This window comes from Coenobita brevimanus, chromosome 101 (genome assembly GCF_032717465.1).
Source record: "Coenobita brevimanus isolate Jiangsu-jjx chromosome 101, ASM3271746v2, whole genome shotgun sequence".
Classification (NCBI taxonomy): domain Eukaryota; kingdom Metazoa; phylum Arthropoda; class Malacostraca; order Decapoda; family Coenobitidae; genus Coenobita; species Coenobita brevimanus.
Genome location: NC_137054.1, coordinates 14,249,868 through 14,268,633, shown reverse-complemented (window position 1 = coordinate 14,268,633; position 18,766 = coordinate 14,249,868). Strand labels below are relative to the sequence as shown.

The following is an 18,766-nucleotide window of genomic DNA, read 5'->3' as shown; positions in this document are numbered from 1 at the left end:
TGATGAGAAATAGGGAGGTGAGTATGGAAGTTAAGAATCACTGCATGATAGTATTGTGATCCCTACCCTGACGTACGGAAGCGAGGCGTGGACCTTGCAAGAGAGGAACAAGTCAAGAGTGAGAGCAGTGGAAATGAGTTACTTGAGAGGAGCATGTGGAGTGACATGGAGGAACAGGTTGACGAATGAAGAAGTGAAGGAACGTTGTGGGATGGATGTGGATGTGGTTCAGAAGATAAAGAGAAATACACTGAGGTGGTTTGGACATATGGAGAGAATAGAGAATGAAAGACTGACTAAGAGGGTGTATGTAGGTGAGGTAGAGGGAGGGAGAGGGAGGGGTAGACCGAGGATGATGTGGAGGGATGGAGTTGAGAGGTATATGAGGGAGGGGGGGGTGAGTTGGGGGGAGGGTAGTCAAATGGTGGGTGACAGAGCGACTTGGAGGCGTTTTGTCTGCGGCCACCCTTTGCGGAATTAGGGCGTCGGGCTATAGATAGATAGATAGATAGACGTTAACTGAAATATTTACTTTGCCCTAAGTTTGCCCTGCATTACAACAGGGATTAACTGCGAAGTTACTGTTATCAGTAGTTATTGGTAACATGATTAACCACAGTAAAACTACAGTAATTTTCTCATGCATAAATACATATCTCAATGTTACAGCGTACGCAACTACTGTATTTCTTTACCAGCAAAAAAATAACCTGATAAGTCTGTCAGTATTACTTATTATGCAATACACCGACCATAGTAAGTAATGTATGGCTCAGTTACCATATTGTGGTATAATAATTTTTATATTATAGTACATGAAAAATAAAATATAAAACACAATTCGAGGTAAACTTAATATGTACGCAAGTGATTAAATGCTGACATTGCAAATGATGTTGGTAGAAATAATAGCTCATGTAATGAGAAGGCTGTAAGCACATCTCTCCCATCATCTGTCATTCCCATTATTTTTATTTATTCTGTACTAACCGTACCTAGAGTGTAGGATGCTAAATTTATGTTACTATATCCCTCAACATGACCCCTGGCATCATGCTGAATTTAAAAGATAAGTAGCATTTACCACTTGCATATATACCACCCCATGAACTTAACTAATAATTTAGAATTTGGCATAGTGTTCATGCATCCAGCAGACAAGTTGAACATGTATTTTTTTTATTTATTTATTTTTTTTTTTACACAGACTGATGGGAGAATAATATTCTGCACAACAGTTAATTTCATTACAGTGCAGTATTACTGAAATTAACATTATTAAACTTAGCATTTACAAGCCTCATTGCCAGTATTAGCAACAACAGGAAAAGAATGCCGCTGCTGTTAGATGCTAGTGATACTGACTAATGGAAATGACCATAACAGTGTACAACTTACCGACACTCTTAGGTTTGGGAACGATGAAGCCCTCAGAGCCCACCACATGATACTCATAGAAGCCACTGGTGAGACGGCTACCCGGGATCACGTTGTCATAGCACTCACCCTGTAGGACACATTGTATTGTACTTATTACTGGATATTTTGCTGGTATGGAATATGCAGTATGGGACACTCTTATCCAGCTTAGCGAGAACATCTTGAGCTTTGGTGATTAGGGCCCCCTAACTTATAACAAGGACTGGCTGCATATACAGGTACAGTATACAGTTGTTGTTGAGTAACCCTGGTCTGCCTGGCTAAGCAGACCCATCAACCACAGCCAAGCAACTGCCCCAGCAGGGCCATCCCGTTCAGTGAACTGATGTTCCTTTGCAACAGACAGTGCCTCACCACAGCAAGGCAAAGGGAAAAGGGTGGAGGTTTGGTTTCCAGATGGACGTTGTATGTCTCTCTCGCCATCCTTTTAGCAGGGGCACCATAGTAGGCTCCACATTACCCTGTTATTTGGTTATATGGCTACCACCCAACATTGCAAATTGTTTCATGAGTTACAGGAAACAAGTAGGCCTGGCACTCAGCGTAGAGCCACCTGAAGTGGAAAAACTATCCATCTATCTATCTATAGCCAGATGTCATAATATCGCAAAGGGTAGCTGTTTGTCCATGAGTTAGTTGTTTTACCGGGAGGGGCACTAATCCTCAGCCAACAGAGTAATAAAATGTTACAGTCAGGATGAGAGAAATAGGAAGAGAGCACACACACACACACACACACACACACACACACACACACACACACACACACACACACACACACACACACACACACACACACACACACACAAAGAATGATAAAGGTGTAGGAAGAAGTACGCAGCACTACTTTGATTAGATGATGGTCACCGCCACTTACCATCAAAGGTATACAGTAAAATGAGTATTTGCAGCTTTTATTTAGGTGATATGAAATCAGTGTAAATGCACATCCCAGTCTTAGGATGGGGGGGGGGAACCTCGGGTGATCATGATGATGAATGCAATAACCACTTTATTTTATCTTTGGGTAAAGCGATGATGATGATGATGGTAGCAATGACAAATTGTAACAAAAACCACAACTAGCAGAAGCCCAGAAGATGCTCACTGACCACAGGATCGTCACAGTTGGTGCAAGTTGGGTCGTCTGGGCCAGCCACTTCCCCAATGTCGTAGCCCGGCAGTCCCAGCCCCTCCAGCACACTTGCATTGCTACCACCCAGCTCCAACCATGTTGTCTGGGAGTAAAAATCCTGCAAAGGGAGGAGAGGTGCGGTAACAATGTGTGCACTGCCCTATCCATTCTACTTATTAGTGGACAGTGGGTGATGGTGATGATGAGGTGCTGGATAAGGATGCCCACAAATGTTGGCATCAATATATCCAAGCAGCTTTACTACCCAGTTACACAAACATCTATCAGCTCCCTCCCTCTCTCCTAAAAGATTGATGGTGGACTGCAGGGAAAGAGTAACTTCACCCTGCAGTCCACAGTGTTCATGTTTCATAGCAACCTAAGGCCACGACAATAACACTGTGCTGCTGCTGCTGATGATGATGATGATGAGTACAACCGTTTCAGACTGACCTGAAGAGTGACCAAGTCCGGCGGAAAGTGTTGTACTGTATCTTCTGAATAGGAGACTATTCTTCTCTGCAAATGAATCTCACCTGGATGGTATTTAGAATAGTTCCAAGAAGTTCCCTGGCAAAATCGTATGCCTGGTTGACAAGTATGGTCGGTATGAGTTGCTGGTATCGGCCCTGCATCTCCTCATGGCCCTGCAGAATCGTCTCCCCATCCATGTGGAGGGGTGCGTAGAACCGCTGCTGACCACTTGCCTCCGTCATGGCATTACTCCATGTGATGCTGTTCACTGCCTGTCATGGTGATACAAGATCAGCAAATACACACGCACGCACACGCGCACGCACGCACACACACACACACACACACACACACACACACACACACACACACACACACACACACACACACACACACACACACACACACACACACACACACACACACACAAGAGAGAGAGAAAGACCTAGGTGTGATTATCAATAACAGACTATCTCCGGCTGACCACATCAGCGAGAAGGTACGGAACATGTATACGCTGCTTGCAAATATGAGAATAGCATTCACATACAAAAATGAAGACATGCTAAGAAGGATAATAATATCATTCATTAGACCAGCCCTGGAATATGCATCAATAGTCTGGAGTCCTCATCTCAAAAAGCATATAGACAAGATTGAAAAAGTTCAAAGGGCCGCTACAAGATGGATACCAAGCTTAAGGGACCTAAGCTACGAAGAAAGACTAAATAAACTGAATCTACCAACACTACAGGAGAGAAGGAAAAGAGGTGACATGATAATGCTATATAAGTGCATATCAGGAAGGGAGAAAATAGACATAAATGATTACTTAACATATGGAGAAGCATCAGCAAGAGGACACTACAAAAAACTACATAAGAAGAGAGGTGATAAAGACGTAAGGAAATTCAGTTTCCCAAACAGAGCAATTGATCAATGGAATGCACTACCGAATGAAATAATGTGTGGCAAAACAATTCACAAATTTAAGGATATGTACGATAAATATGGTTTAAGACACGGGACAGTACGAACTTGACTCATTCCTGTAAAGATACAATTAGGTAAGAACACACACACAGATCAAATCAATAGTCATGAACCCTCCTTAATCCATACTGAAAATGTGAAACTATTTTGGTTCATGCTTGACTAAGCTGTACATTTTGAAAAACACAACAAAGAGCTCTGAAATATTGTCTTGTGTCCAGTTTCATTAGCCGTGTAGTTTAACTGATAGGACTCTCATTAAAATACATTAGAATTAACCTGAAAATATAGATACTGAATATTACCAGACATACTGAAACATCAGGTCCAGTTTCAATGAATGTAGGAGGTTCTGGATCATTCTGTTGTTAACTGTACCTTGATAAAGCGTGTGGGGGAAGAAGTGGGACCATAGTAGGCTCTGAAGATCTCGGTGAGTGAGGCATCTTCGGGGATGGTGAGCGACTGGTTGGTGGGTGGTGGACTCTCCAGGAAGAATCGTCTCACCTCACGCCGTAGTGCCTCTCTGGTGATGGCCTTGAAAAGGGCATTACATGGTTACACATATGATTTATCCTTTGTGGTAAAAAGTCAAATGTACTCGTGTATGGCTACTGTACATTGCAGTTTAGCCAGATTATTATACTCCAAATTTTCATTTATCTGAGAAATGATGAAAGGTTTCCAACCATCGAAGACAAGAGGCACACTCTTACATGAAACATACCTTATAGCACCCACACAGCCACCCATTTCTACCCAGTGTTCTGACTTTTTTTTTTTTTTTAATAAAAAAAAAACTTCCTGAGAAAGCTGAAGAACACAAAACCATGATCAACATCCCCTCATTTCTAGGTGCGTGGACACACTTCGTTGGAAAATATGGAGAACATTAGTTCTTGCTGTTGTTGTTGCTCAACCCAAGTCTGGCTTACCAGACCCATTAACCACAGGCAAGCAACTTCCCCTCCAGGGGTGTCCCATGCATTGAAGCGATGTTCCTTTGTGGCTAACAGCTCTTCTCCTCAACGAGGCACGGGGAAAAGTGTGGAGGTTTGGCTCCTGAATGGAAGCCGCATATTTGTCTCTCTACCCAGTTAAATGGAGCACCTTAGAAGACCCCACTTCACCCCATAATTTGGTTACATGGTTACCATCCAGAGTTGTAAATGTTTTTTTGGGCTACAGGAGATCATCAGGTTTATCCCTCAGTGTAGAGCCACATGAAGTGGAAAGAGGAGTAATTAAAAGTGACAAGAAGGAAAGGGAGAAGCAGGAAGAGAAGAGGGCAGAGGCAGAATGAAAAGAGTGAATAAATAGGCAGCACTACGTCAAGTGAGTGGATGATGGTCCCCCCTGCTTACCACAGGAAATAATGGGTAATGGTAGAAACAGACTGAAGAAGACGATTGCAGAGCTGGCAAATTATGTTCTGTACTAGAAACACTGAGAGCATCAGTCATCTCTGGCATTAGAGACCTGGAGAGAAATGTGGTATAAAGCCAGATGGGCACTGCGTGCCCGTACTGGGAAAGGGATGTTAACAGTGAAGTCAGAATATTAAAAAAAAAAAGTGATCAGAGGGAGGGGGGGTAGGAGCTACAAGGAGATGGGCTTGCATCCTAACTTTAAGACTTCACATTTTTACGAGAAAAAGAGACTGGGAATGAAAACAAGGTCAACTTTAAGACTTCACATTTTTACGAGAAAAAAAGACTGGGAATGAAAACAAGGTCATCATTCTTAAAAGATCCAATTCTTATGATAAACAAGTCTCAAGTGAATTACTAAAAAGAAAAAAAAATGGTCTGGTCGTAATTCTCATTTTTATATTCACTCAGGTTTGGCTGGTAGAGGAAGGTGAGCCTGCATACAAAGTGTGCTCATTTTTACGAGAATAAGAAGACTGAGAAAGAGTTTTATAGGTAAAGGTTTTACTTTTGTCATATTTCTTGCAGTACACTACTAATCAAGCGGTGATAGACAGGAAAACACGGCAAAGAACGATTAGCCATTACACCTTACATTTTTATGATAACTGAAAGAGATTACAAAAGAGTTTGATAGGCCATGTAAATTTTGATTTTGCCTTATTTCTTGCTGTAAACTTAGAAGTGATTTACCGCGGAAAACATAGTAAAGGATGGTTAGCTTGTAGGCTACCCTGAAATCACACAGTTTTACGAGGATGAAAAGAGAGCGGGAAAGTTTTAAAAGTTTTTACCTTTTTCCCAATTCTTTGCAGCAAAATATCCATCTAACGGTAACATACAGCGGGAAAAAAGCAAAGGAAGGTTAGCTTGCACTCTAAGACCTTTAATTTTTACGAGGACGAAAAGTAGTTGATAAAGAAGGCAGGTGTTTGTTCCCAGGCTCAGCCACACACTTCAAGCATGAGGCCAGGTCACATGGCCATCCCTGGGTCTTACAACCGCCTCCGATAACCACAACACACGTGGCCCAGATAAGCATGGAACACGGAAAATAAATAGGCTCGGCTCATTGTTATCTGTGTTGTAAACTGCCTGATATGCGAGGGGCGCGTGCATAGTTTGTCCTTGATGCTATTTATGTCTTTCTTTTTCTTATTCTTATACTTCTTACGAGAAAATTATACTTTCACGTCCATACAATCCAACCCACAACGCCCATCTTGAACAATGTACCCTTCTCTGCCCCACCACCCAACACCATATCAGGTCGTCTCACATAATCCTCTCTTTCCACTCCACCCCATTTTTCTTAACCATCCCCCTTCACACACACACACACACACACACACACACACACATGCGTGCGCGCTAAATTCTAAGATAAATCTGCGACTTCGTTCTTACCATCATACCATCTCACCTGTTACCTCGTCAGTGCGTGAATCACTCCCACCATACATCGCCAATAGCCCGCCCGCTGCACTCCATTCTTTACCCTACTCATTTCTTCTCTGACGTGGAGACTGTTTTCGAAACGCCTCTCTCAAAATCCATTATTCCCATGAGGATACTAAAATGCCCGCCGAGCCCGCCACAGGACCTCCCACCTCACCACCCCCCACACCACCGCCGAGCCGCCACCCCACCACCACCCCAGGAGGACACACCGGTGAGGTTAGTGACCTCGGGCAAGAGGGTCATCGGGGCATCCCAACCCTGAGCCCCTATTCCCCGCAAGTGCCCCAACCCCAGGCGTTCAGACAACCTGAACTACTGTGCGGGCGGGGTAGTGACCGTCAGACCAGGGGTGGGACTGAAAAGAGGTCAGTCCCAGGTAACACCGTCTTGACGGTCTTGTTACACCCTCTAGGGCAGGAAGAGGCCCAAGGGCAGGAAGAGGCCCAAGGCTACGGCCATAAGAGAGAAATAGACACAGGCTACGGCCTGACAGAATGTGTAAAGGGGAAGGTGACCCCAGGCTCCGGCCTTAACACGCTCAGGAGAGAGAGTTGCCTGTGTGCATCCCTCTCCAGTTGTACTTTGGCTACGGCCAGAATACGGTCCAGGGCAGAGAGACCCTGCTACTGTACGTGTAGCGCTACCCAATTACGGAAGCGGCGACTCGGGGCCGGCCTCTCGCCAGAGCAGACGGGTGATCCCGTTTCTCCGTTAGTCATTTCCCGTACGGGCAGGCACTCGGCTACGGCCGGGGCACATACCAGGGTGGAGAATTCCCTGACGGTAGGATCTGTCCGTATTGGAGAGAGTGCGGCTCTTAAGCCCCTCACTCCGGCTTGTCTCCTACTGCGGGAGGAACACCACGTTGACGGCCTTTTGCCTCGGCGAAAGGGCGACCTCGATCACCCTATAGGTGTCCCTCGCACGCCGGGCAAGTTCACGGCTCCAGCCAAAGTCCACACTAGGGGAAGTAGAGCCCCAACTCAGCCCTATGAACACACTCAGGGAACCACGAAGAGTGTGAGTCTCCCTCTAGCCTCTTTCCCTTCTGGGAGCCCTTCGTCGCCATCCAGGCTTCTTGGCCAAGCGGAGGCGTTAGAGTGGTGGCAAGGCCCGATAGCGGATTTACCGCCCACACCCGGACGCTCCTTAGCACTGTCGGAGCCCTACAGGAGACGCTGCCGCAGCCCAGCCCTGACGGCGCCTCTCCCCCTGAGCACCTGCAGTCCCCGGACGCCCAGGCCTTCCACCGCGGTCCCCGACGACGGAGACCCAGGCTCCCTCACGCCGCGGCAGCAGAGGAAGCAGGCCCGAATCCTCCAACTGTTCGGTCCTAGTCCCGAGGGCCCCCAATCAGGTCGAGGCCCCCAGACCACAGGGCCTCCCTGCACCCCACCAGCGCGGCCCTAGGAAGGAGCCGCCCCTCAGGTCGAGGCCCTAAACAAGGGAGCCTCCCTGACAGTAAGTACCAGTGACTTAACCACCCAAGAAACAAGGGTAAAACAGTGACAGTGACAGTGACCCCGAACACAGTGACAGTGATCCAATGCACAGTGGCAGTGTCAAATAAAAGTTATATTAAACGGTGGTATCATAGTAAGTCGTGCGTAAACGTTAAACAGTTCAGTCCCCCTCTATAGGAAGGAAGCGGGGAGTTTTCTGTGGAACTAGAGGTAGGTGCGTGAGTGAGCCGAAAGGCAAGTGAAGTGCTCCCCCGCGACTAAGTGACATTGTCGGATGTCGCCATACGCACCCTACCTCTATTATAGTAATATCTCCCCCACAGACTCCCGATCACAGTAAACCAAAGTGAGACTCCCCCATTTATTATTATCCACCAGTGACACGACAATTAATCCCAACTGACAACCGCAGTGAAGTGATATCTCCTCTAAGTAACAGTAACACATATCCATGACTGCCCTGTGCCCTGTGTTAATGTATATTGGATCAAGTTATGTAAACGATTGTATTATTGTATCTCTGTTCTATTATGTGTCAAATATTGTTGTATGTACACTGTAAGGAGTAGAATTTAAGCAATAGATGTGATTCGGTGTACTGTCTCTTTTTATGCCCTGTTCCTTTGTTAGTGCATTACATCCGGTCTAGTAAAAGGACCCCGTTCCAGTGCTCGTGTTTTTACGACGAGATGTCGCCTTAAAAACACAGCATTACACTGGTGGCAAGCGGTGGTTCTAGATCCGAGTAACGCACGGAGGAACACGAAAGGGAACTTACAATGGCAGCTAAACCGCACATCCAATTGCCGAGGTTCAACCCGGACCAGTGTGACATAGACGTATATTTGGACATGGTCAAACCCCTCCTGGACATAGGGTTTGACTCAGACAGAGAAAAGATTGCTGTCACTCTACCTAACTTGGGTAAAATAATCACTATAGTAGCCGCAGCGAGAAATGAACGCTGTGGTGGGGCAGGCGGGATGACCGGGGATTCCCCCACTGTAGCCATATCCACATGTCACCGACCATAGAGGTAGGATGTCACCGACCATCGGCCACCGCTGCAGCCCCGCTCCATGATCCTTACCCTGTGTCTCTGGCTTTCTCTTTGTCTCTCGGTTTCTATATAAACTGGTGTATTTCCGTAACTAATTATGAAATTATTATGACTTTTGTTCCACACCACCACTGAGGTAAAAATCAAGGAGAGTTTTCTGTATAAAGGTTTCCCCCCCCTTGTCTGAGGGCAGGTCAGTTCTGGCGAGTGTATAATTATAGGTCAGGCGGAGGTATCGGCAAGGCCGCACTCCCCCGCTCATATGCCACACTAGGAGGGGGGGGAAACCTTTATACAGAAAACTCTCCTTGATTTTTACCTCAGTGGTGGTGTGGAACAAAAGTCATAATAATTTCATAATTAGTTTCGGAAATACACCAGTTTATATAGAAACCGAGAGAGAAAGAGAAAGCCAGAGACACAGGGTAAGGATCATGGAGCGGGGCTGCAGCGATGGCTGATGGTCGGTGACATGTGGATATGGCTACAGTGGGGGAATCCCCGGTCATCCCGCCTGCCCCACCACAGCGTTCATTTCTCGCTGCGGCTACTATAGTGTTGCACCAAAAATCGTCCCAGAACTGTCATGGGACCAATTCTCACAAATAGTGAGACAGGCTTTCACGCCATCAATAGGCCGAGTTGTCGCTCTTTCTCAACTCGACACCCTCACCTACGACGGAAACCTGGATGACACATTCACCCGGGCTAGGTGCCTTGTCAGCGCCGCCTATCCTGAGGCACCACCAAATGCCCGGGATATCCATACATTCAATGCACTATTGAGAATCCTCCCCAGCATAGTCAGGGAGCATTTCTCAATCTACGACCCGTCAGGGGACATGGAAAATGACCTACAACTCGTCCGACATCTGCTCGCCGCCCGCCCCACACCACAGCCACTCCACGCGGTGACACGTTTTCCTACAAGGCAACAACCCCCTTCCAAACCTAAACTGCCACCGCATGAGCCAGCTACTGAGCCGCCCACAGTCCCTAGAGCTTACCCCCAAAAGAAGCGCTCAAACCCAAGGGAACAAGGAAACCTCATCACCATTAACCCCTGGGAATTCACGGCTTGCAGCCGCACCTGCCCTCTACACGACATCAGGGAACAGCTCAAAGCTAGCAGGCGCAGAAGTTTTCAACAAGGCCGCAAGAAAGGCTCCTCCTTAGACGACGACGCCCAGGAAGACGACACACCGACGCACGCCCTCTCGGGAACAGACGACGACGACCAAGAGGACACCACTCCACAGCAAATGGATTTTTAGGCCCGCCCCCGCACCTCCCCACGGTGGCGGGGGCCACCTCACACAACTACAGACCCCCTGTTTACGGCAAAATCTGGCTAAACGGGGTCAAGGCACGTCTACTATTGGATACGGGAGCAGCCAGATCGTGCCTCTACTCCCACTTCTACTCCCGCCACGTGGGTGCATTCGGCCCCCTCTTCCCCACCTCAGCCAACCTCGTCGACGCAGGGGACGGCCCCCTACCTATCCGTGGGGAAACTCGGGCCCTTCAGACCCACACCCATCAACAAATATCCACTAGCCACCCATTCATCATATTCGACTCAACATGCAGTCAATACGATGGATATTTAGGGCTGGACCTCCTCCAGAAATTACATGCCACCATTGACTGCCATCAACGCCGCCTCCACTTCAATCCAGCCCACCACAACCAACCAACAGTCAAGACTAAGGAAGAAAAAAAAAAAAAAAAAACATCGAAGGCACACCAAAAACCCCCACCCCCACACACCACCATCAGACACTCACCTGTCCCATACCACAGACACACCTAAACCCAACCCAGCCCCTCACACCACTAGACTCCCATCACCACCACCCACCACTCATCATCTATATCCCCCCCCATCTTTTCCAGCCACTGTCGCCTCCTCTATCACCATTCCACCACATCATGAAGCTTGGGTAAAACTTAACAAACCTTCCCATACCTCCGTTCTCTTCTCACCATCCATCCCCACCGGACCACTCTCCTCCTGTCTAGTAAGCCCTACCTTCCTTCCCCCACATGCCCAAGAAATCCGTGTCGCCAACCTTGCTACCACACCACTAACCATACCAAGAGGACTCATCATCGGTGACACTGAAGAAGCCGAACCATGCCAAACGCCGCCCCCAGACCCGCCCACTCTCCCCACCCTACCATCACACCTATCCCCAGCCCAAACCAACAGCCTCCGACAACTCCTCCTGGATTTTCAAGATCTATTCTCCTCAGGCCCGACCGACCTTGGCCATACCACCTATCTCAGCCATGAGATACACACAACAGGACCTCCAATTCGCCAACCATCATGACGGAAAAATCCTAAGCAACGAGAGGAAGAAGACCGGCAGGTCCAGGACATGCTAGATGCCGGCGTTATCTCCAACTCTACTAGCCCATGGTCCTCTCCAGTGGTACTCGTAAGAAAAAAAGACGGGACAATGCGCTTCTGTGTTGACTACCGCCGAGTAAATGATGTCACAATCAAAGACGCCACTCCCCTCCCACGCATCGACGACTCACTGGACTCCTTACATGGCTCGACATGGTTCTCCACCTTAGATCTGCAGTCGGGGTACTGGCAAGTCCCTGTGCATCCCGACGACAAACACAAAACCGCCTTCTCCACATCCAATGGCAAACATTACGAGTTCAATGTCCTCCCTTTCGGACTCTGCAACGCCCCTGCCACATTCTCCTGTTTAATGGAGTCAGTCCTTAGCGGTTTAACTTGGCAGACTTGCTTAGCATACCTCGACGACGTCATTGTTTTCAGTCGTACATGGACCGACCACCTTCACCGCCTCAAGCAAGTGTTTCACCGCATACGCCAAGCAGGACTTAAACTGAAACCTATGAAATGTGTATTAGCAGAGAGATCAGTTTCCTTTTTGGGACATCTAATTAATGCCGAGGGCATCTCACCAGACCCAGAAAAGCTTCGAGCCATCGCAGACATCCCACTCCCACGCGACATGCACAAAGTCAGAGCATTTCTGGGGTTAACATCGTATTACAGGCGATTCGTCAAAGGATTCGCTGACATCGCAAAACCCCTTCACGAACTAACAAAAAAGGGTGAACCTTTTCTATGGACCGAGACAAGACAAACAGCCTTCACCACCTTCAAATCAAAATTAACCACCGCGCCAGTAGTCGCGTTCCCAGACTACAATCTTCCCTTCCGCCTGTATACCGATGTGTCCCTCATCGCCATAGGAGCTGTCCTTGTGCAGGTATAAAATGGGAGAGAACACATCATCGCCTGTGCCAGTCGCACCCTTAACACGGCAGAGCGGAACTACGCGGCCACAAAGCGTGAGTGTCTAGGGATCATCTGGTCCCTAGAATATTTCAAATCCTACATCTCGGGCACCCACGTAGTAGTCATTACCGATCACCAATCCCTACAATGGCTACGACAGTCAAATACAAATAATGCCCAACTGATACGCTGGCGAGAAACCCTCGAAGAATACGACTTCGAAATCGCGTACCGACCAGGCAAGCTACACACCAACGCCGATGCCCTATCCCGTCTCCCAATCAACGCCATCAAAGAAGAACCCGACCTGGTTAAAATGTGGATTGACAATCAACGCCCAACTTGGATTCCACAGACCACATTCAACAAACTCCACCCTCATGGCGAACATCTCTTTGACCCGAACGGACACACTGTCCTCAGCCCAGCCACGGCCCACGACACCATGCTCCACCTCCATGCCCACAACGGCATCCACCTAGGAACTAAGAAGCCGCTACAGATCTTTAACGATATGTACTGGACCCCCAACCCATCCACCATCGCAAAGAAGATCATACAATCATGCCGAGCATGCGCTCTTGGCAAAGACATCAGCCGAACACCAGGCCCTACAGGAAAAGTCACAGCACAAAAACCGTGCCAACTTCTCTCCCTAGACGTCGTCGGCCCCCTTACACCAAAATCCGGCTACAAGTACATAATTACCTTCGTGGATGTGTACTCTAAATTCATCATCGCCTGCCATGCCAAGGACCACACCGCACCGTCAATCGCCGACGCCCTCACCCGACATGTTTTCCCTTATTTCGAGATTCCACAGGCCATCCATTCGGACAATGCCCCAGAATTTACGGGGAAAATCTGGGAAGAACTAGCCAACATCTTAGGATACAACATCTCCCACTCATCTCCCTACTGGCCCCAAGGCAACAGCGTATGCGAAAGAAGCCACCGCTCCCTGATGAACCAAGTCCGCACGCGCATTACGCAAACGGGAAATGAAGACTGGCCTGCACACGTAAAGATCATACAATGGGGGTTAAATACGTGCCCAAGAGAAGATGGAATAACCCCGCACGAGAGAGTGTTCGGGGAACCACCCCTACTCCTACCCCTCCGCCACCACCTACAACTGCCCACTCCACCCTCCAGCACCGACCCTCTCCACCACCTCAAACGCCGCCTCCACCACCTACACTCAAAGCAAGACCTAGCAGCTGACACAATCCACTCCAACCCATACACACTTGGCCAATCTGTGGTGGTTGCAAACCTCCCTACCCCACCAAAGACCTCCCCCCGATTCAATGGACCTTACAAAATTGTGCGGGTGCCTAATCCATATCAAGTCACCGTGGATCAACAGGGGCAACACCGCACATACAGAAACAGCCACGTGCGCCCCTTCAACCCACCCAACACCGCCCACCCCCACACTAAGCCTACCTCCACCCAGGCCCGCACACCTGGCCACCCTGACCTTCTTCAACTTCACCCCCCAGACTCCTACTACTACTCCTTCTCACCCCCCTCCTCAAACTCTCCGCCTACCAGCTCTCCACCAAACACACCATCACCGCAACCACATACCACCACCCCTACTTCACAACCAGACACTCACCCACCAAACACCCATCCACCCACCACCCCTCAATCCACCTCACCCAGGCCGCCCTCGCCACCACAACCACCCACCTCCCCCGAGAATCACGCCAACCCCACACCCACCACCGACCTCCCCCATGACCACTCCCATTATACACGTCACACCGCACCACCAACCATCCCCCCACCTCACCACCGTAAACCTTCACCGCCACCACGCACTCAACCAGCCTCACCGCCCACACCCACCATAACCACGACCACCACCAGATCGGGACGGCTCTCACGCCCACCCACAAGATACACCCCGACACCCCCACCCAACACCCACCTACCCCAAAATCCACCATCCCCACCCACCCCCAACACCTCCCCCATTACCCTACCCCTCCACCAAGCACGTTGGAACTTTCCAAACTCCCAATTCCCCAAAGGAAAACGCTCCTCCCACCACATTAGCCCAAATAAAAGCACCAACCTCCCATCACTCTCCAGCATTCAAATTTCATCTCCCCACCAGGCACCATTCCCCGAGATGAAGGTAACCAGGGTCCGATGGCAACCTCACCACCACCCACCAACCAGAATCAGAGGCACCGACCACCTGCTACGCCTCCTACGCCGGACCAACCAGCCGTCCTCCCTCCACTTCACGCTCTGCCTCCACCAGGAGCCCAACCAAATTCACCACGCACTGGGTCAGCTTCACCCAACACCTTACCCCGGCCTACCAGACAGCCACCTCCACCACCTACCACCTCCAGTCACGGGGCCATGACTTCAACGACGCGGAGGGTGGTAAAATGCCCGCTGAGCCCGCCACAGGACCTCCCACCTCACCACCCCCCACACCACCGCCGAGCCGCCACCCCACCACCATCCCAGGAGGACACACCGGTGAGGTTAGTGACCTCGGGCAAGAGGGTCATCGGGGCATCCCAACCCTGAGCCCCTATTCCCCGCAAGTGCCCCAACCCCAGGCGTTCAGACAACCTGAACTACTGTGTGGGCGGGGTAGTGACCGTCAGATCAGGGGTGGGACTGAAAAGAGGTCAGTCCCAGGTAACACCGTCTTGACGGTCTTGTTACACCCTTTAGGGCAGGAAGAGGCCTAAGGGCAGGAAGAGGCCCAAGGCTACAGCCATAAGAGAGAAATAGACACAGGCTACGGCCTGACAGAGTGTGTAAAGGGGAAGGTGACCCCAGGCTCCGGCCTTAACACGCTCAGGAGAGAGAGTTGCCTGTGTGCATCCCTCTCCAGTTGTACTTTGGCTACGGCCAGAATACGGTCCAGGGTAGAGAGGCCCTGCTACCGTACGTGTAGCGCTACCCAATTACGGAAGCGGCGACTCAGGGCCGGCCTCTCGCCGGAGCAGACGGGTGATCCCGTTTCTCCGTTAGTCGTTTCCCGTACGGGCAGACACTCGGCTACGGCCGGGGCATGTACCAGGGTGGAGAATTCCCTGACGGTAGGATCTGTCCGTATTAAAGAGAGTGCGGCTCTTGAGCCCCTCACTCCGGCTTGTCTCCTACTGCGGGAGGAACACCATGTTGACGGCCTCTTGCCTCGGCAAAAGGGCGACCTCGATCACCCTATAGGTGTCCCTCGCACGCCGGGCAAGTTCACGGCTCCAGCCAAAGTCCACACTAGGGGAAATAGAGCCCCAACTCAGCCCTATGAACACACTCAGGGAACCACGAAGAGTGTGAGTCTCCCTCTAGCCTCCTTCCCTTCGGGGAGCCCTTCGTCGCCATCCAGGCTTCTTGGCCAAGCGGAGGCGTTAGAGTGGTGGCAAGGCCCGATAGCGGATTTACCGCCCACACCCGGACGCTCCTTAGCACTGTCGGAGCCCTACAGGAGACACTGCCGCCGCCCAGCCCTGACGGTGCCTCTCCCCCTGAGCACGTGCAGTCCCCGTACGCCCAGGCCTTCCACCGCGGTCCCCGACGACGGAGACCCAGGCTCCCTCACGCCGCGGCAGCAGAGGAAGCAGGCCCGAATCCTCCGACTGTTCGGTCCTAGTCCCGAGGTCCCCCGATCAGGTCGAGGCCCCCAGACCACAGGGCCTCCCTGCACCCCACCAGCGCGGCCCTAGGAAGGAGCCGCCCCTCAGGTCGAGGCCCTAAACAAGGGAGCCTCCCTGACAGTAAGTACCAGTGACTTAACCACCCAAGAAACAAGGGTAAAACAGTGACAGTGACAGTGACCCCGAACACAGTGACAGTGATCCAATGCACAGTGGCAGTGTCAAATAAAAGTTATATTAAACGGTGGTATCATAGTAAGTCGTGCGTAAACGTTAAACAGTTCAGTCCCCCTCTATAGGAAGGAAGCGGGGAGTTTTCTGTGGAACTAGAGGTAGGTGCGTGAGTGAGCCGAAAGGCAAGTGAAGTGCTCCCCCGCGACTAGGTGACATTGTCGGATGTCGCCATACGCACCCTACCTCTATTATAGTAATATCTCCCCCACAGACTCCCGATCACAGTGAACCAAAGTGAGACTCCCCCATTTATTATTATCCACCAGTGACACGACAATTAATCCCAACTGACAACCGCAGTGAAGTGATATCTCCTCTAAGTAACAGTAACACATATCCATGACTGCCCTGTGCCCTGTGCTAATGTATATTGGATCAAGTTATGTAAACGAGTGTATTATTGTATCTCTGTTCTATTATGTGTCAAATATTGTTGTATGTAAAGGAGTAGAATTTAAGCAATAGATGTGATTCGGTGTACTGTCTCTTTTTATGCCCTGTTCCTTTGTTAGTGCATTACATCCGGTCTAGTAAAAGGACCCCGTTCCAGTGCTCGTGTTTTTACGACGAGAAGTCGCCTTAAAAACACAGCATTACACTGGTGGCAAGCGGTGGTTCTAGATCCGAGTAACGCACGGAGGAACACGAAAGGGAACTTACAATGGCAGCTAAACCGCACATCCAATTGCCGAGGTTCAACCCGGACCAGTGTGACATAGACGTATATTTGGACATGGTCAAACCCCTCCTGGACATAGGGTTTGACTCAGACAGAGAAAAGATTGCTGTCACTCTACCTAACTTGGGTAAAATAATCACTATAGTAGCCGCAGCGAGAAATGAACGCTGTGGTGGGGCAGGCGGGATGACCGGGGATTCCCCCACTGTAGCCATATCCACATGTCACCGACCATAGAGGTAGGATGTCACCGACCATCGGCCACTGCTGCAGCCCCGCTCCATGATCCTTACCCTGTGTCTCTGGCTTTCTCTTTGTCTCTCGGTTTCTATATAAACTGGTGTATTTCCGTAACTAATTATGAAATTATTATGACTTTTGTTCCACACCACCACTGAGGTAAAAATCAAGGAGAGTTTTCTGTATAAAGGTTTCCCCCCCCTTGTCTGAGGGCAGGTCAGTTCTGGCGAGTGTATAATTATAGGTCAGGCGGAGGTATCGGCAAGGCCGCACTCCCCCGCTCATATGCCACATTTAGGAGGGGGGGGAAACCGTTATACAGAAAACTCTCCTTGATTTTTACCTCAGTGGTGGTGTGGAACAAAAGTCATAATAATTTCATAATTAGTTTCGGAAATACACCAGTTTATATAGAAACCGAGAGAGAAAGAGAAAGCCAGAGACACAGGGTAAGGATCATGGAGCGGGGCTGCAGCGGTGGCCGATGGTCGGTGACATGTGGATATGGCTAGAGTGGGGGAATCCCCAGTCATCCCGCCTGCCCCACCACAGCGTTCATTTCTCGCTGCGGCTGCTATAGTGTTGCACCAAAAATCGTCCCAGAACTGTCATGGGACCAATTCTCACAAATAGTGAGACAGGCTTTCACGCCATCAATAGGCCGAGTTGTCGTTCTTTCTCAACTCGACACCCTCACCTACGACGGAAACCTGGATGACACATTCACCCGGGCTAGGCGCCTCGTCAGCGCCGCCTATCCTGAGGCACCACCAAATGCCCGGGATATCCATACATTCAATGCACTATTGAGAATCCTCCCCAGCATAGTCAGGGAGCATTTCTCAATCTACGACCCGTCAGGGGACATGGAAAATGACCTACAACTCGTCCGACATCTGCTCGCCGCCCGCCCCACACCACAGCCACTCCACGCGGTGACACGTTTTCCTACAAGGCAACAACCCCCTTCCAAACCTAAACTGCCACCGCATGAGCCAGCTACTGAGCCGCCCACAGTCCCTAGAGCTTACCCCCAAAAGAAGCGCTCAAACCCAAGGGAACAAGGAAACCTCATCACCATTAACCCCTGGGAATTCACGGCTTGCAGCCGCACCTGCCCTCTACACGACATCAGGGAACAGCTCAAAGCTAGCAGGCGCAGAAGTTTTCAACAAGGCCGCAAGAAAGGCTCCTCCTTAGACGACGACGCCCAGGAAGACGACACACCGACGC

General features: G+C 49.8%; 1 protein-coding gene across 1 annotated transcript in view; it reads right to left on the bottom strand.

Annotated features, from left to right (window-relative positions):
- LOC145414941 (uncharacterized) overlaps nucleotides 1-18,766 on the bottom strand; it is a 193,963-nt gene that overhangs the window by 124,096 nt on the left and 51,101 nt on the right. Inside the window, exons 5-8 of the mRNA XM_080284354.1 lie at nucleotides 4,421-4,579; nucleotides 3,112-3,321; nucleotides 2,553-2,693; nucleotides 1,399-1,507 (exon numbers count right to left, since the gene is read on the bottom strand). Of these exons, the coding sequence (XP_080140480.1) occupies nucleotides 1,399-1,507; nucleotides 2,553-2,693; nucleotides 3,112-3,321; nucleotides 4,421-4,579 (619 nt within the window). The remainder of the gene's footprint in view (nucleotides 1-1,398; nucleotides 1,508-2,552; nucleotides 2,694-3,111; nucleotides 3,322-4,420; nucleotides 4,580-18,766) is intronic.